Source organism: Dendropsophus ebraccatus, chromosome 4, assembly GCF_027789765.1.
Source record: "Dendropsophus ebraccatus isolate aDenEbr1 chromosome 4, aDenEbr1.pat, whole genome shotgun sequence".
NCBI lineage: Eukaryota > Metazoa > Chordata > Amphibia > Anura > Hylidae > Dendropsophus > Dendropsophus ebraccatus.
The window spans coordinates 36,493,261-36,511,090 of NC_091457.1; the positions used below are offsets into that span (position 1 = coordinate 36,493,261).

The 17,830-nt window shown below is 45.5% G+C and overlaps 1 protein-coding gene and 1 long non-coding RNA gene across 5 annotated transcripts in view; one reads left to right on the top strand and one right to left on the bottom strand.

The window, feature by feature from the left end:
* The window catches only part of LOC138788074 (uncharacterized), a 32,769-nt gene that overhangs the window by 14,659 nt on the left and 280 nt on the right, over window positions 1-17,830 (top strand). The gene's annotated exons all lie outside the window — the stretch shown is intronic.
* LOC138788071 (FK506-binding protein 5-like) overlaps window positions 1-17,830 on the bottom strand; it is a 122,873-nt gene that overhangs the window by 9,127 nt on the left and 95,916 nt on the right. For 3 of the 4 annotated variants that reach the window (XM_069965556.1, XM_069965557.1, XM_069965554.1), the window contains exons 3-7: window positions 7,913-8,039; window positions 1,748-1,769; window positions 1,632-1,650; window positions 1,460-1,501; window positions 1,127-1,162 (exon numbers count right to left, since the gene is read on the bottom strand). In XM_069965556.1, the coding sequence (XP_069821657.1) occupies window positions 1,127-1,162; window positions 1,460-1,501; window positions 1,632-1,650; window positions 1,748-1,769; window positions 7,913-7,996 (203 nt within the window). In that variant the 5' untranslated portion in view covers window positions 7,997-8,039. Of the gene's footprint in view, window positions 1-1,126; window positions 1,163-1,459; window positions 1,502-1,631; window positions 1,651-1,747; window positions 1,770-7,912; window positions 8,094-17,830 lie in introns of those variants that run through there. The other variant, XM_069965555.1, reaches the window with a different exon arrangement.

The window sequence follows — 17,830 nt, forward strand, 5'->3', positions numbered from 1 at the left end:
ACAAGGGCTGCAAGGACATTGTTACCGATGTCCTTGCAGCCCTTGCTTAAACTATATACATTACCTATCCACTCTCCAGGGCTGCTCCTGCAGTCCGCTTCTCCCCGGGTCCCGCGCGCTCTAGCTTCAGAGTGGCCTGTCAGCTGACAGGCCGCTCAGCCAATCACAGGCTGGGACCACCGCGGCCTGTGATTAGCCGGGCGGCCTGTCAGCTGACAGGCCGCTGTGAACCGAGAGTGTGCGGGACCTGGGGAGAAGACCGCAGGAGCAGCCCTGGAGCGTGAATAGGTAATGTATATCGTCAGTCACCGGCCACGCACTGGTATTACACGTAGCGATGCGCTGTCGGCGCCCGATGAATATAAGTCAGAACCTATATCAACGATCAGATCGTTGTCATCGGCTGATCGTTCTATTTATTACATAGAGCGATAATCCGATTTGGCCGATTATCGTTCCGTGTAATAGTACCCTTAGTTCAGACAAAGCGCCATGTTACACGGCCTGATTGACAATGTAAATGAGCACCAATCTGCTAGATCGGCGCTCATTTACTGAGCCTATTACACAGCTCGATAATCGTGCAGCAAGGGCTGTATATACATATTTGTTTTTAGCGATGTCCGTGTAGCCCTTGCCTTTAGTGTAAAATAATAAAGTATATACCTACCTTCCATGCTCCCCAATGCTTCTACCCAGTCCTGGTATCTTCCTGGCTGCTGCTGCCAGGATGATACGGAGGAGCAAGCAGAAGCACCTGAGAGAGTGGCAGATATGTATATACTTTATTATTTTCTTTACCCAGTTATCAGCCATCAGCCGCACATCACTATTACATGTAGAGATATGCAGTAGGCGACTGATGATTTTAGGTCAGGACTGGAGAGAATACACACTTCCTGCAGAACATACAGCAGCTGATAAGTACTGGAAGAGCTGAGATTTTTAAGTAAATTACAAATCTCTTGCACCAGTTGATTTCAAAGAATTTTGCTGAATTACAACTTTAGAAAAAGAAAGCTCCAAACACAAATTTTCATAGGTTTGTGGTTTAAGATGAGATCCCCTGCAAACATGTCTGTGACTGAATATATTACTATATAGTATTTTACTGTGAGATACTTACTCCAAATGCTCCAGACGTTCATCGATGTCGTCGCTGCTGTTGGTGATAGAATAGAGAAGATAGTGAGAACCTAACACACGTTAGAGACAGGAAAGGAAAGGTTTTCTATGGGGAGTTGCTACTGCTCTGGGCAGTTCTTGTCCCAGACAGAGGTGGCAGTAGAGAGCAACTGTGTCAGACTATAAAGAATACACCACTTCCTGCAGGACATACAGCAGCTGATAAGTATTGGGGAATACTTTTTCTTACTGAATTACCCCTTTAACATAAAAAAAGCTCCTAACACAAATTTTCATGGGCTTGTTGTTTAGGACGAGACTATGAGATACTTACTCCCAATCGTCCGAATCCTCCTCGATGTCGTAGATGTCGCTCCTGTTAGTGATAGAATAGAGAAGATAGTGAAAACCAGTCACACATTAGAGACATCAGTGATGATCGGGGTCTATAGGGGAGGAATTATAGGGTCACGCAAGTTTTACATCTTCAGTAAAGATTTACTAACCCGAAATCCGATTCTCCATCTAAAGAAAAAAAATATAGAAAATCGTTAGTTTAGAGAACTGCTTTATACATTGTAGAGATACATAGATACATAGAGATATTATAGACAAAACTCACCCTCGCCGTCATCCAGTCCAGCCTGAAATAGGAAATAGAGAGAGTAAGCAGAGGACATTGGTATATTGCTGAGCATGAGACCTCCTTCTGTGCCCATCTGACCTATGTGCTTGGATGGGATAGGGGGTAGGTGGGGGCACTATTACAGTGCTCATCCAGGATTACACACACAGTCATTTCTTCCAAAAACAGGAGGGCTGCTGATTTAGTGGGCTATGAAGTAAAATGGTCAGATTTGTAATCCCGCTGTCAGTCCGCTCTGTGGAGAAGGTGGGGGGCAGTCCGAGGACCATATGGATAACATCTATGTTTTTCTATGAGGTCCTGGGGCTGTCTCTACCTTTTCCACCGAGAGAGCAGACAGCAGGATTACTAAGCCGATCGCATTGCTCTTGCATACTGCTCCCCAGTATCTTCATTGCTTCTGCCCGCTGTCCTTAGCCGCTGGTGGAACTCCAGAGACGGTCTGTGAAGTTCCACCGGCAGCTGCGGACAACGGGCAGAAGCCAGGAAAATATCGGGGAGCGTGCAGAAGCATCGGGAAGCGGGCAGAGGTATGTATATACTTTATTATTTTCTTTATACAGTTATCAGCTATCGGCCGTTCATCGTTATTACACGTAGTGATGGGAAGTCGGCGGCCAAAGTTTGTAGGTCAGGACCAAAAATAAACAATCAGTCGATGATCGTTGTCTTTATTACAAGGAGCAATAATCTGCAGAATCGGAGCTCTGGCTAGGAGGACCCCACTCTTTTTTAGCTGGGTGTCTGTTTGTGAACCAGCACACTTATGTTTGTGAACAGGTGTGAAGTATCTTTTCAAGGAAAGGTATTTCTAGTTTTTTACACTCACACTTCTACTTATACCTTTGCCATCTTTCTCTTGGCCAGTAGTTTTTTTTTCTTTATTAAAAAATACAATTACAAACGGGAAAATGAGATATCTGAACAAGAGAGATATTGCAAACCTGATTGTGGCAATCCATTTGCTACATGACCTCCTTCCCATTGGAAAATTTGCCCTTGATTCAATATGGCGGCCATCAAAACGGTGACGGAGTCTGAACATCGGCCGTTGTTCCTGCACTAGCGGCCGTAAATAATGGACAAGTCAATTGTTTGTGCGGCTTTAGCTAACAAACGCCATTGTTCAATACAGCGTGGGAATAAAAGATGCTGTTCGCATAGAGTTCAATGCAGTGCATTATTTTATCACAAGAACGGCCGTTCTTGTCATAAAAAATACATTGTGTGCGCATAGCTTAACACTGAAACTGGTGTTGCCGGCCCACAGCAACCAATCACAGCTCAGCTTTCAGGAGAATCTGTTAGGTCGACAGCAACCAATCACAGCTCAGCTCAGGAGAATCTGTCAGGTCCGTACCAGGTACAGAGCTGCAGACACAGGCAGAGAGGTGATAGAGAGAGAATACAAGGGAAGCCTGTGTCTTTGTCTAATTGCTGCATGGTATAGACCAGTCCCCATATGTATACTGCTAGTAGGTGAATGGTGGTCTGCACATCCTGAATGTGCAGGGTAGGAGGATGGAGATAGTAGGGAGCAGCTTTGTACCTAATAGGCCCCATGTCAGGTGCACCAAACTACCCCTGCTCGCTCAGGGACCTGTCAGGGCAAAAATGCCCTAATGTGGGTGGAGCCATATGTTACACCCAGGGCATGTGACTGTGCAAACATGTGATGTTCTTTTTGGGCCATTTTTTGTGTGTATTTTTTTTTACAACTTTCTTTGTTTTGGTGCCGGCTACAAGCTGCCGTAACAATCTCCCCCGACTATTCCTGGTGGATGGAACCAGTTGGGAGTAAATGATAGGGTTATCATAGGGCATTGGAAAGGAATTGGACGGGGCAGGGGTCGCTTTTATTAGGGTGCGTACATCCCCACAGGTCTGAGCAAGCAGGAGTAGTTTGGTGCACCTGACATAGGGCCTATTAGGGACATAGGTGCTCCCTACTATCTCTATCCTTCTACCCTGCACCTTCGGGATGAGCAGACTACCATTAATCTACAAGCAGTATACATATGGTGAGATCGTCCTATAATTTAGTACAGGGGCATTGCTAGGGTCCTAAAACATCCGGGGCATGTCGTCATAAGCGGATAGTAATAATGCCCCCTGCTGTGTCCCCATATAGTAATAATGCCCCCTCTTCTGTTAACCCGCAATTAACCCGACCACCATCCCCACACACACTACCCCACCTGACCCCCTCCACTATCACAATACCCCACCTGACCCCCTCCACACACTACCCCCCACATACACACTATGCCATTTGACCCCCCCACACACACACACATAGTGCCCCTTATGGTAGCTAATACCCCCACAGTACCCCATATAGTAGCCAATCCCCCCACAGTACCCCATATAGTAGCCAATCCCCCCACAGTGCCCCATATAGTAGCCAATCCCCCCATAGTGCCTGGTATAGTATCTAATACCTTCATAGTGCCTGGTATAGTATCTAATCCCCCCAATAGTGGCCCATATAGTATGCAATACCCCCATAGTGCCCATATAATATCCAATACCCCCATTAGTGCCCCATAAAGTAGCCAATCCCCCCCACAGTGCCCCATATAGTAGCCAATCCCCCACAGTGCCCCATATAGTAGCCAATACCCCATAGTGCCTGGTATAGTATCTAATTCACCCATAGCGCCCGGTATAGTAACTAGTGCCCCATATAGTATCCAATACCCCCCAATAGTGCCCCATATAGTAGCCAATACCCCCATAGTGCCCCATGTAGTATCCAATCGCCCCAATAGTGCCCCATATAGTAGCCAATACCCCCATAATGCCCATATAGTATCCAGTACCCACCAATAGTGCCCCATTTAGTAGCCAATACCCCCAATGGTGCCCCATATAGTATCTAATACCCACCCATATAGTAGCCAATACCCCCCAATAGTGCCCCATTTAGTATCTAATACCCCGCATATAGTAGCCAATACGCCCCAATAGTGCCTCATATAGTATCTAATCCTCCCAATAGTGCCCCATATAGTAGCCAATACCCCCCCTAGTGCCCTATATAGTCACCCAATCCAGACCCTCCCCTCTGTGCCCTACTATTGACACCAACCCGGCCCCCGTACTTCCCCACCAGAAAAAAACAAAACCTCACCTGTCACCCGCTCCCAGCAGCTCCTCTCGCGGCAGCGCGCGGTCTCCTGTGATCTTCCGGCACAGGCAGCATAGTACAGAGACGCTGCTTGGGTCGCTTGCCTCTGCAGCCTCTATAATTCATGATAGAGGCTGCCTGACACATCCAGCACAGGCTGCGTCTCTTTACCATGCTGCCGGCACTGGAAGATCACAGGAGACAGCGGGCCGCTGGGAGAGGAGCTGCAGCCGCAGCATTGCCCGTTCCAAAAGTGTCTGGCAGCGGGCAGCCTCCTTTTGACAGCGTGGCGGCGGGTGGCCCACTCGCACCTCAGCCCTATGCCCCACACACTATATTATACATCTTCTCCCCCGTGCGCCTCCCCTGTGCTTCTACCCTGTGCCTCCTCACCTCCACTTGCGAGATGGGTAGTAGCAGCAGCTTAACGTGTCACCCGGACGTGCTCCTCCAATCCAATCAGCTAAGAGCGGCAGCGTGGGGCCGTTGTGGCGGGCCGTGGTGCACTCATCCAATCAACACATGCGCCACGACCTGCCACAGCAGCCCCACGCTCCCGCTGTGTGCTGATTGGATTGGAGGAGCACGTCCGGGCAGGCAGTAGGTGAGGCGGAGGGGCAGTCGCGGCAAGCTGCGAGCCAGATGCGGCCATCAAAAGAGCCACATCTGGCTTGCAAGACCGGGGCAGCAAAGATCTGTGGCAGAAGCCTCAGTGTTAAACAGAGACTCTATGAGAGGGCTCACACGCTTCCTCTCTCCTCCGCTCCAAGAATTGACATGTCAACGCCACTTGACATTGAGGCAGGCGTCGCCCTTACAGTTTGGGGCCTACAGTATAGCAGCTATTTGCCAGTAAATGTATGTTACACCTAATAATAAATCAGAGTGCATTCTAATATATATATATATATATATATATATATATATATATATATATATGAAAGGAGTACTCCAGCCATCATGCAAAAAATAAAATGTATTCTTAGACCGTATCTAGCAGACAATACACAGAACCCTGCTGACATGGTGATTTTGTAATTACATATCAGTAAATAGTTGTACCATGCCGGGTTTGTTACAGCGCGCTCTCTTCCAGTGCTCTTCATTTGCTGCAAATCCGGAGTTCCATGCTGTCTCACACACGAAGAGTGACCGGCACAGTTCCTCACCGCTCACAGCACTGTGTCTGTCGGCCGCTATGGAGGATGGCCAGGCTGCTGTGCACTGCGGGGGTCCAAAGCTGTGCTGCTTGACAACATCCCGGCTCTACAAGCAGATGGGGAAGCCTTTCGTGGAATCCTCTCACCATTACAATGCGGAGGAGATGCTGCCGTGCGAGGGTTGGGGGGAGGATTCCACTACAGGCTTCCCCATCTGCCAGTATAGCCAGGACAATGTACAGCAGTCGTTGTGCCCCCCCCCATAGGCCATCCCCAGGACATTGTGCAAAAGGAGCGGTGGCCCCGTTCATCCTTAGGGCATCTCCCCCTTGACAAACCCGAGCAACGTGTCAGTGGTGCTGTATGATGGGGGATTACACTCCAGGCTTCCCTGTCTGCCTGTAGAGCCCGTAGAGGGACAATGTCCAGCGGCACCCCCCTTGTATTAGTAGTATGTCTGCGCACACTTTCTGGATGCAATAACCTCAAAACATTGCTGAGAAAATATTAATTGCACACCAAGAGAAACCATGTCTTTTCATTTTCTCATGCTCTTATTTTATTCCGATATGTATACACAGAAAAAATGGCTCCAAAGTTAGGCACATATATTTTCTCTTTCTATCACGTTAATCCTTGTAAAGTATACCATAATACGAACGTTTCCGTCTAAAGTGACCTTTTTCAACAGGTATATATTGGTGGGTGGTAGAAAAGGGAAAATGTGCCAACTGCATGGATGTTACTGTCGCGGCCGAACCCCCCTTGTATGTCAGCATCTCAGTGGCTGTGTAATGGGGGGGGATATCACTGCAGGCTTCCCCGCCACCCCCTCTGTGACTCTCCAGCTATTAAATTCTTTATTTAGAGAAACAGCAGGGAAACACAACAACACTCCAGTGCGCCAGTACACATAGCAAGTTGCGCACCAAAATAACACAGGAGCAGCTGTGTACAACTCCCATTATGCCCTGGTGACATTACATGACGGGAGTTGTAGTGATGCAACGTGGAGAGCTCCAGCTTGCAGAACTACAACTCTCATCTTGTACTGTCACCACAACATGAGGATGGGGCTTGTAGTTGTGCAACCAGGAGAGCTCCAAGTTGGAAAACTACAACTCCCATGAAGTGTTGTCCCCGCACCATGATCATGGGAGTTGTAGTTCTGCAACCTGGAGCATTCCTGGTTGAATAACCACAACTCCCATCACCACAACATGAGGATGGGGCTTGTAGTTATGCAACTATGAGAGCTTCAGGTTGCAGAACAAAAAAACCATATTGTACCATATATATTATAATTATTTTTATTATTTGACCTTAGAGATCACACAGTAGATCCTGATCCAGTGATAGCATTGTCACATATTACTGCACACCTGGATAAAGTCTTAGGCCAGGCCCATGGCTTATGTGTGCTATGTGATTTCCCTCTCCACCTTATAGGAGTATATTCCTTCCTATGTCCGCAGAGGTGCTGGAGATCACATAACACACACAGTGCATGAGCCCGGCCATAGACCACAGCCACCACCCAGCAGGCCAACTAAGCCCCGCCCCCTGCAGGGAACATGGCAAAATGGCAGTTGGAAATGGCTGAACATGGGGAATAAGTAACAGAGTGTGAGGTATTTATAGCTCCCCAATCTACACATCTCCTCCCATTACCACTGTCTCCTATGGGGGGGGGCACCTATGTGATCATGTGACCAGGGAGGAGTATCTACAGGTACAGATACTCCTGCGCAGGACATCCCACTATGTACACAACCCCATCTCTATACAAGCATCCCACAGTGTATCCTATCTGCTATACCCTGCTATACTGGATGGGGAATTCTCACTCACATGTTCCTCGTAGACAACGGGAAAGTCCGTATCCTCCACGAACTGGTCCTCCTCGCTGTAGATGATGGTCAGCTCTTCCTCCATGTCTCCAAGTCGCCTCCTGTCGTCAATCTCTCGCACAAATCACCTGTGTGTGTGAGAAAATTAAAGATTACATGGAGAAAACTGATTGAAAATAGAAAAAAAACAAAAAATACCAGGAGCCAATGGATGTGTGTACTTACGATCCAACTCCTAATAAAGTTCTGAAGGGTCCAGTAGCTGTTGTATTATGATGTCATATTTCTTTTGTTTTGATTTTTAAATAAACTTTATTTAAACATCTTGATACAAACACTTGTACTAACCATATAATGCAATATCACTGATATAAACATTACATACATAATGAACAATTGGCCATTGGCGGGAATTTCTATTTTTGTTTGGATAAATAAGATCTTGATCTATGCACTTGGCTGCAGTATTTTAATATGGTTTATACTGATACTTGATAATGTTGCTCAAACAAAAAAGGGTAATAAGTGATTATTATTACATATCTGCCACTACTTTCCCGCCTGCTCTGCCTGTGTAGGGTACAGGTCTCTTTTGGGGTTTAGTGTTCAGGTTCATCTTGACTATTGTGCACAGTTTGCCATAGGCGACCATTATAACAAATATGTGTATAGAGAAGTCCAGTCCCCTACACTCAATACACTTCAGCCTGTGACCATATGGGACATTGCATCTGGTTACAGGGGGCATATCTAACTACTATTGTTATTGTATATGGCTACAGAGATCCTCTCTAGCTACATAAGGCATTGTTTCTGGCTTCAGGGGCCAGTGTATCTGGGTATAGGGCCCATAATGTATATGGTTAAAGGAGACATTGTGTTTTGTTATGGGGGCATATCTAGTAACAAGGGGCATTGTATCTGGTTATAGGAGCATTGTATCTGGTTATTGGGGTATTGCATCTGGTTATAGAAGTATTGAATCTGGTTATAGGGGCATTGTATCTGGTTATAGGGGTATTGTATCTGGTTATAGGGGTATCGTATCTGGTTATAGGGGCATTGTATTATAGGGGGTTATATATTGTATCTGGTATAGGGGCATTGTATCTGGTTATAGGGGCATTGTATCTGGTTATAGGGGCATTGTATCTGGTTATAGGGGTAATGTATCTGGTTATAGGATCATTGTATCTGGTTATAGGATCATTGTATCTGGTTATAGGGGTATTGTATCTGGTTATAGGGGTATTGTATCTGGTTATAGGGGTATTGTATCTGGTTATAGGGGTATTGTATCTGGTTATAGGGGCATTGTATTATAGGGGGTTATATATTGTATCTGGTTATAGGGGTATTGTATCTGGTTATAGGGGCATTGTATCTGGTTATAGGGGTATTGTATCTGGTTATAGGGGCATTGTATTATAGGGGGTTATATATTGTATCTGGTTATAGGGGTATTGTATCTGGTTATAGGGGCATTGTATCTGGTTATAGGGGTAATGTATCTGGTTATAGGATCATTGTATCTGGTTATAGGGGTATTGTATCTGGTTATAGGGGCATTGTATCTGGTTATAGGGGCATTGTATCGGGTTATAGGGGCATTGTATCTGGTTATAGGAGCATTGTATCTGGTTATAGGGGTAATATATCTGGTTGTATGGGCATTGTTTCTGGTTATAGGGGCATTGTATCTGGTTATAGGGGCATTGTATCGGGTTATAGGGGTATTGTATCTGGTTATAGAGGTATTGTATCTGGTTATAGGGGCATTGTATCTGGCTGCAGGAGGCACAGTGTTGGATTGGTAGGAAGTAAGTGTAACTTTCTTTCTGTTTGCAAGGCATTGTTTTGGGTTATATGGGGAATAGCTGGCTACAGGGGGCATTGTATCTGGTTTTAAAGGATATACTGTATCTGACTACAGGGGACATTGCATCTGGTCATAGGGGGCATATCTGGTTATATGGGGTGTTGTATCTGGCTGTAGGGAGCATTGTCTCTAGCTACTGAGGCATTACCACTGGCTATAGGGGGCCTATCTGTCTACAGGGACCACTGTATCTGGCTGCAGGCGGCATATCTAGCTACAGGGGCCTTATTATTTTATTATTGGCAAAAGGGGATGTTATAGGGGAATGTAGTCATCATAATGGATTATGGAGCATTGTTACTGGCTGCAAGAGAGTTTTATTACTTGTTACAGGGTCATTATTGCTGACTACTGGTGACACTATTACTGGGAATAGGGGCATTATATCTGGCTACAGGGCTCCATATTACTGGGGAAGGGACATTACTAATGGCTACAGGGGACACTATTACTGGGTAAGGGGCATTACTAATGGCTACAGGGGACACTAATATTTGAGAAGGAAGCATAATAACTGGGACATACAGGTCAGTCACATTGTTATTGAGGGATCAGATCTGGGAAGGAGCTGTTGACAGAGCCTATGGCTGCAGTGGGATCTTAGTCCTTGAGGGTCTCATTGAGTAAATCTTATCACTTGGGGGTACTCTTCTTCTTCTTTCTTTAGCCTCTTAAGGACGCATGACGTACCCGTACGTCATGCGCCCGTAAGAGGTGTTCAGAGCGGGGCCGCGCGGCGACCCCCCTATGAACCGCCGCGGTTCCGGGTGCCCCTTGTAGCCCGGGACCGCGGGTATTAGCGGGCACGGTCCGATCGCCGTGCCCGCTAATACAGTAATCAGATGCAGCTGTCAAACATGACAGCTGCATCCGATTACCGGACGCAGCTTATCCCTGGTGTCTAGTGGGTGAGATCGCTCCTCCGGGACGTTGTCTCAGAGGAGCGATCTCCGTACCTGCTGCTGGCCGGGGACCTCTCCAAGATGGCGCCGTCCCCGGCTCGGCACTCATTTGTTCCCGGCTGCAGCAGCCGAAAACAAACAAGTGACGATCTCATTGATCTTTGCTGTATAAGTATACAGCAAAGATCTCAATGAGAGATCAAAGTGTATATACTAGAAGTCCCCCAGGGGGGCTTATAGTATATGTGTAAAAAAAAAAACATAGAAAACCGAGAGAGAGCGTTCCTGTCTTGGCCAAAGAGGACAGCAGAGAGCATTGTGTAAGTTTCAAAATAAAACAACAATTCCTGCAGGACATACAGCAACTAATAAGTATTGGAAGACTTGAGATGTTTTAATAGAAGTAAATTACAAATCTGTATAACTTTATGACATCAGTTGATTTTCGCAGGATAACCCCTTAAAATCTTTAGAGATTGTGCCACACAATTCTGCCTGTCATCAGGGCCCACATATATACTTATATAGCACAGTTCTAATGCTCACCTAGGCCCACCTAGATGGTTGTATGGACTGACTCTAATATTCCCATAGGCCCAACCAGATGATCACAGAGCACAGCTCCAACAATCACCTAGGCCGAACTAGAGGGTTAAATAGCACAGTTCCAACTTTCATCTCGGCAATCATAGATAGTTATAGTTACTGTTCCAGTGTTAACCTAGGCCTACTTACATGATTATATAGGTCAGCTCCAATATTTGCCCAGGCTCACTTAGATGAGTATACAGCTCAGCTCCAATATTTGCCCAGGCTCACCTAGGTGAACATATAGCACAGCTCCAACAATCACCTAGACCCCTTCAGATAATTATAAACCATCCTTAGCGTCCATTTATACAGAAAGATTATCTGACAGATTATCTGCCAAAGATTTGAAGCCAAAGCCAGGAATGGATTTGAAAAGAGGAGAAATCTCAGGCTTTCCTTTATGACCTGATCTCTGTTTATAGTCTGTTTCTGGCTTTGGCTTCAAATCTTTGTCAGATAATCTGTCAGATAATCTTTCTGTGTAAATGGACCCTTACAATGTTCACCCAGGCCCACCCAGGGTACTACTCCTCCCCTGGACCATTTCTTTCCCTAATATTGCCCTCTTAAAGGTGAGAGCTCCCTGCAATACCTTTTTCCCACCAAAATAGACACAATTTCTTCCCAATATTTTCTCAGTTGGGCACATGCCAAGAAGAAATGTAACATATATAATCCGTCTCCCCCTTGTAGTGTTTGGATTTTAATAATACTGTCACTCTGTGCAACCTCAAAGAGTCTTTTATCAGTTCTCACGAATCAACTGTGATAGCCGATGCGGGAGAACTGCAATGAGTCAGCAGTCTGGGGTCCTGTTTCCTCCCCTATCTGCTCTTCTCTGCTGTCGCAGGAGGGGAGGAAGAACTCGGGGGCCCGGACCTGGAGGAAGATAGAGGCAGAAGATCAGTGAGCCTGCAGTCTAGGGTCCTGTTTCCTCCCCTTCCTGTTCTCCTCTGCTGTCGGTGCATGGGAGGAGGAGGGAGAGGGGTGGAAGAACCCTGTGCCGGAACCAGGAGGAAGATGGAGGAGGGAGACAAGGGGCTGCTGACAACCAGAAGTTTCTTCATAATAAGTAGGTGTGTGTGTGTGTGTGTGTGCGCGCGCGTTTGTCTGCCTGCCTATCTCTGTGTATGGGAACTGTGGCTGTATACATGCAGTGTGGAAGTGTATGTGTATAAAGTGTGTTTCTGTATGTAATGTGCTCAGTAAATGTACAATGTGTGTTTAAAGCATGTATGTATGCATGTACAGTATGTGTGTATATGATGTATGTATATGTGTATGCAGAAGTTCAATAAGAGCGATGAGCGCTTGGCACTGTCTTCATTCACACTGTGTTAGGGGTTGCTGGCGTGCAATCTCGGCATGTATGATGTGTGATGCACTGTTCGGGTGGTGCTCAGCATACAGACAATCTCATGTGGTGTAGTAAGAACAAATGCAGAAAGCGGCAACTCACCAAGCAAGTGCAGTTTATTCAAGACGTTCACCGATCATTGGTACACAGGCATGGCATTCGCAGAGTGTGTCTCTACGGCTACGGCCGTTTCATGTACAGTATGTGTGTATATGTGTATGCATGTACAGTATGTGTGTATATGATGTTTGTATATGTGTATGCATGTACAGTATGTATATATGTGTATGAATGTACAGTATGTGTATATGATGCATATACAGTATATGCATGTACAGTATGTGTGGATGATATATGTACAGTATGTGTGTGTATGATGTGTGTAGATGATGTATGTATATGTATGTACAATTTGTGTGTGTATGATGCATGTACAGTGTGTGTGTAGGTGATAAATGTGCAACAGTGTGAACAGGATCCAACAGTATAACAGTATGAACAGGATCCTATGTTGCACCTGGGTGTTGGGTGTGTTTCACTTCAGCCGCTCCACAGCTGTCACAATCACATACCAGTCCATAAAAAACACATACAAACACACACATATACATATCACCTACACACATACTGTACATGCATACACCATACATACCATATACATAAGAAACATACAATGCTTTTCTATTGCTCAAATCTTCATTATTAGTAAATTCCAGCAGCACATACAGATGTACATTAGTAATAACATCCATGTATATCACCCAGTGCATACGGTGCGGCCTCAGAGAACATCTATTCCTCTAAGTTCAGTCTTTGACGTTCTCAGGCGTTGTTCACAGAGGTGAGATGATCCATGATACATGTGCAACGTTTCAAGAGCAAACGCTTGCTTTGTCAAGGCTTGAAACGTTGCACATGTATCATGGAATCTTTCATCTCACCTCTGTGAACAATGCCGAGATGTCAAAGACCGAATTTGGAGGAATAAACGTTCTCTGAAGCCGCGTTGTATGCGATGGGTGATATACTGTACATACAGTACATGTTATTACTAATGTACATTTGTATGTGCTGCTGGAATTTACTAATAATAGGGATTTGAGCATTTGAAAGGAAGTATTGTATGTTTCTTTTGTATATGGCATGTATGGTGTACTGTATGCATGTACAGTATGTGTGTTGGTGATATGTATATGTGTATGTATGTACAGTATGTGTGTATATAATGAATGTATGTGTATGCATTACAGTATGTATATATGTATATGATCTATGTGTATGCATGCACAGTATATGTGTATACGATGTATGTATATGGTGTATGTATGTACAGTATATGTGCAGATGTGAGCCCCAACGAAGAGCAGGAACATGGACAGGTTATCCCTAGAACTGCAACCTCCATCATGTCCTGCTGACAGTTCATGATGGGAGTTGGAGATTGTAGTGCTGCAATCTGGAGAGACAGAGACTACATAACTTCATCATGTCCTACTGGCAGCTCATGATGGGAGATTTAGTTTTGCAGTCAGTGTCTCTTTAGATTGCAGCATTACAACCTCAATCATGTCCTACTGGTAGCTCATGATGGGAGATGTAGTTTTGCAGTCTTTTGTCTTTCCAGGTTGCAGCACTACAATCTAATCATGTCCTGCTGCCAGTTCGTGATGGGAGTTGTAGGTTTTTAGCTGGAGAGTCAAAATTGGTAAACAATGATTAGAGAATGACACAGTACAGTCCATTAAGTATAGATGACAGTGGTACAGTACATGAGGGGGAGGCAGTGACAGTTCATTAAGACATGGTGGCACATGAGAGGGCATCACCTTAAATTCATTGGGGGGGCCCAAGCTAAAATTCTGCACCAGGGCCCATCAGCCTTTAGCTACGCCCCTGCCTCCAAAGCTTAGATGTGGTAGTGCAGCTCAGTTCCACTAAAAGAGAATGGAACCAAGTTGTAATACCACAAACAACATAGAGCAAGCTGTGGCACTGTTTCTGTTTTCTAATTAGCCATCCATCCATTCTTTTATCTCATATTTATCTGTCTAATATCTCTTGGGCAGCATAAGGACTACACCATAGCTGATGGTCAGTGACCAAATAGGCCAAGTGACCCAAAAGAGATACCCGCAGTACCAATAGAGTAAATGTATAGTACAAATGCTGGACGATAGACGATAGACCTTCCCTGTGCACCCCCATATAGTAGTCAGGCCCCTCTGTACCTTCATGTTGAAATTCAGCTTCTCTTTGCATCTATATAGTAGTTGGGCCTTCTGTGCCCCAATATAGTAACTATTTCCCTCTGTTTCTATGTAGTAGTAGTAGTTAGGGCCCTATGTGCCCTCATATAGAAGTTGTACTGCCTCTGTGCATCTATCTAGTATTTAGACCTCTCTGTGCAGGCATCCCCCCCCCCACACACACACACACAAAAAGGTAGTATCCTCCATGTAGGCAGTAATCTCCCTGGTAATCCTCCTTGTGGTTAGACACCCCCCACCACTACAACTGTAAGTAGACTGTACCTCCAGATAAGGAACCCCCTTTTCAGTTAGCCAGCACATCCCATATCCCAACCCCCATAGATAACATCCTTCCCAGGAGTTAGCCCCACCCACATAGGTCTCCTCCTCTATAACTAAGGGAAAAAAGCCATACTTACCTGCTGTGCGGTTGCAGTACTGTAGTCTTCTGATTTCAGCTCTCTCCCTGCTCTCTGAGCGCATGAGTGACATCACTCATGTTCCACAGCTCTATGGAAGGGAACGGCCTCTAGTGGCCACAACAGTGATTGGCAGGGTGGAGAGCCGATGCTCTCTTCGCCTTGTCATTCACCCTGCTGCATTCAACTGTGTGTTCTCCTCACATACAAAGGCATACAGCTAAATGGTCAGACACAACATTCGATAGCCGTTAGGGCCCCCCAGGAGCCCTGGTTGCTGGCAAGGGGCCACCTACAGCCAATAGACATTTGTTAAGTCTGTCTACAATAGCTTTTGCAGACAGCATTAACTGGCAAAATCTTCAGTGGGCCCCCTGCCTGTGTGGGCCCGGGAGCGGCCGCCCCCTCTGCCCCCACCAAATTACGCTACTGTTTGGAGGAGAGTGGCACTGTTTCTGGAAAAAGGCAGCTATGTTTTTGCAATGCTGGATAACCTCTTTTTTATTTTGACATGGTTTTATATGTGAACTGTAGAAAGTCTTTTCCACTGTTCTCCGTCCCTGTTCACTATGAATAATGGAGTAGAAAATACCCTTTATTATTCGGAAATCATTGTCATCTGCTGAGGTTCCCTATGGGTAACACAATCGGTTGGGGGCCCACTGAGACTCACTCGCCCCCCCCTAGGTTGAACCCCTAGGTACGCTCCTGTATCTGACCACTGTATGGCGGTATTATTGGTCATATATGTGCTTGTATAGTAGTAGTACACACATGATCATGTCATTAGGTAAATCCTAGCTATTTTATTTTTCTTGTATTGTTCATAGTGTAATTTACAAATGAATGTGAGTAGTGATAGATGGCTCCATCCTAGGTGTTGTGTGACATTGTTTATTTTCGGTCATATGGCAGGGATTATATTGAATAAGGGCTGCTGGGATATCACTGCCGCGCCTGCTATTTAGTCCCAGTCCAGCCCTGCTCCTAGGTCTGGATGAGTCCCGTACACTAGGTTCCATACCTACTCTAAGGGCCCTATTCCACAGTACCAATAATAATTTGGCCCGATTCAGTCGATTATCGTTCGGTGAAATAGAGAGAACGATCAGCCGATGATCGTGTCATCGGCTGATCGTTCATTTAGGGCCAGACCTAGGGCCAGAATCATCGCTCCCCCACCGCGCATCGCTACGGTTGAATAGTGGTGCACGGCGGGCGACCGACGATTTGACAGCAGCAGCATCATACATTACCTGCAGGGCCTCTTCTCCGCGCTGTCTTCATCTTCGGGTCCCGCGCGCTCTATCTTCAGAATAGCCGGTCAGCTGACGGAGCGCTCAGCCAATCACAGGCCGGGACAGTGACACTTTTATTTGACACTGACACTTTTATTTGTTTCATATTTTTACTTGGTTTGCTGTTTGGCGGGTAGGCAATTTTTTTTGCACAGGGGCTCTATGCAGTCTGTGTCCGCCCCTGCTCATAAGATTGACAGGTCAGGGCAGGATTATATCTCTTGTGTAAGGCCAGTATTAGATACATAGGCTCAGCAGACCGAATTACACATGATAATGTTAGATACACCAGCTCAACAGACAGTATCGCACATGATAGGCTTAGATACAGCAGCTTATTAGACAATATCGCACATGATAGGCTTAGATACAGCAGCTCAGTAGACAGTATCGCACATGATAGGCTTAGATACAGCAGCTCAGTAGACAGTATCACACATGATAGGCTTAGAAACACCTGCATGTTGCATGTAATATGCTGTGTGATCTTCAAATTTTTATTACCATCGCTGGATACAAAATCCACTTCCCTTACCACATTCGGGCAAGCCACACAGCAGTGGATTTTGTATCCAGCGATGGTTATAAAACTTTCAAGATCACACAGCATATTACTTGCAACACGGAAGGTGTCATTTATTATGCTACCTGTCCGTGTAATCTCATTTAGGTAGGACTCACCTCGCGGAAATTGAAATCAAGGGTCCGAGAACATGTCCTAGACATCTGGCGAGAGATGGAAATGGAAGATCTATACCAGCTGAAACCAATTGCCAGACACTGTAAGATGGCACATTGGAAGAAGAAAAAGAGATTGTAAAGAAATTTTGGCACAGATGGAAACGCGTTGGATCGTTAGGATCGACTGTGTAATGGTGGTTTTACACGGAACAATTATCGTTTGAATTTGAACGATAACGATCGCATTTGAGCGAAAATCGTTCCATGTAAACACAGCGAACGATCAAGCGACTAGCGAGAAATCGTTCATTTTGATCTTTCAACATGTTCTCAAATCATTGTTGGCTTAAGCGATCGCAAAACGATTTTTCCGTACGATATATCGTTCCGTCTAAACGCTGATCGTTATGAAAAAACACATCGTCTATTCGAAATCGTTAATCGTGCGATCAGGCGAATCATCGCTCCGTGTAAAAGTACCATTAGTCCTAGAGGGTTGAATGAAGTTCTGAGCTTTGCCCCCTTCTTATAGTCATGCGCTAG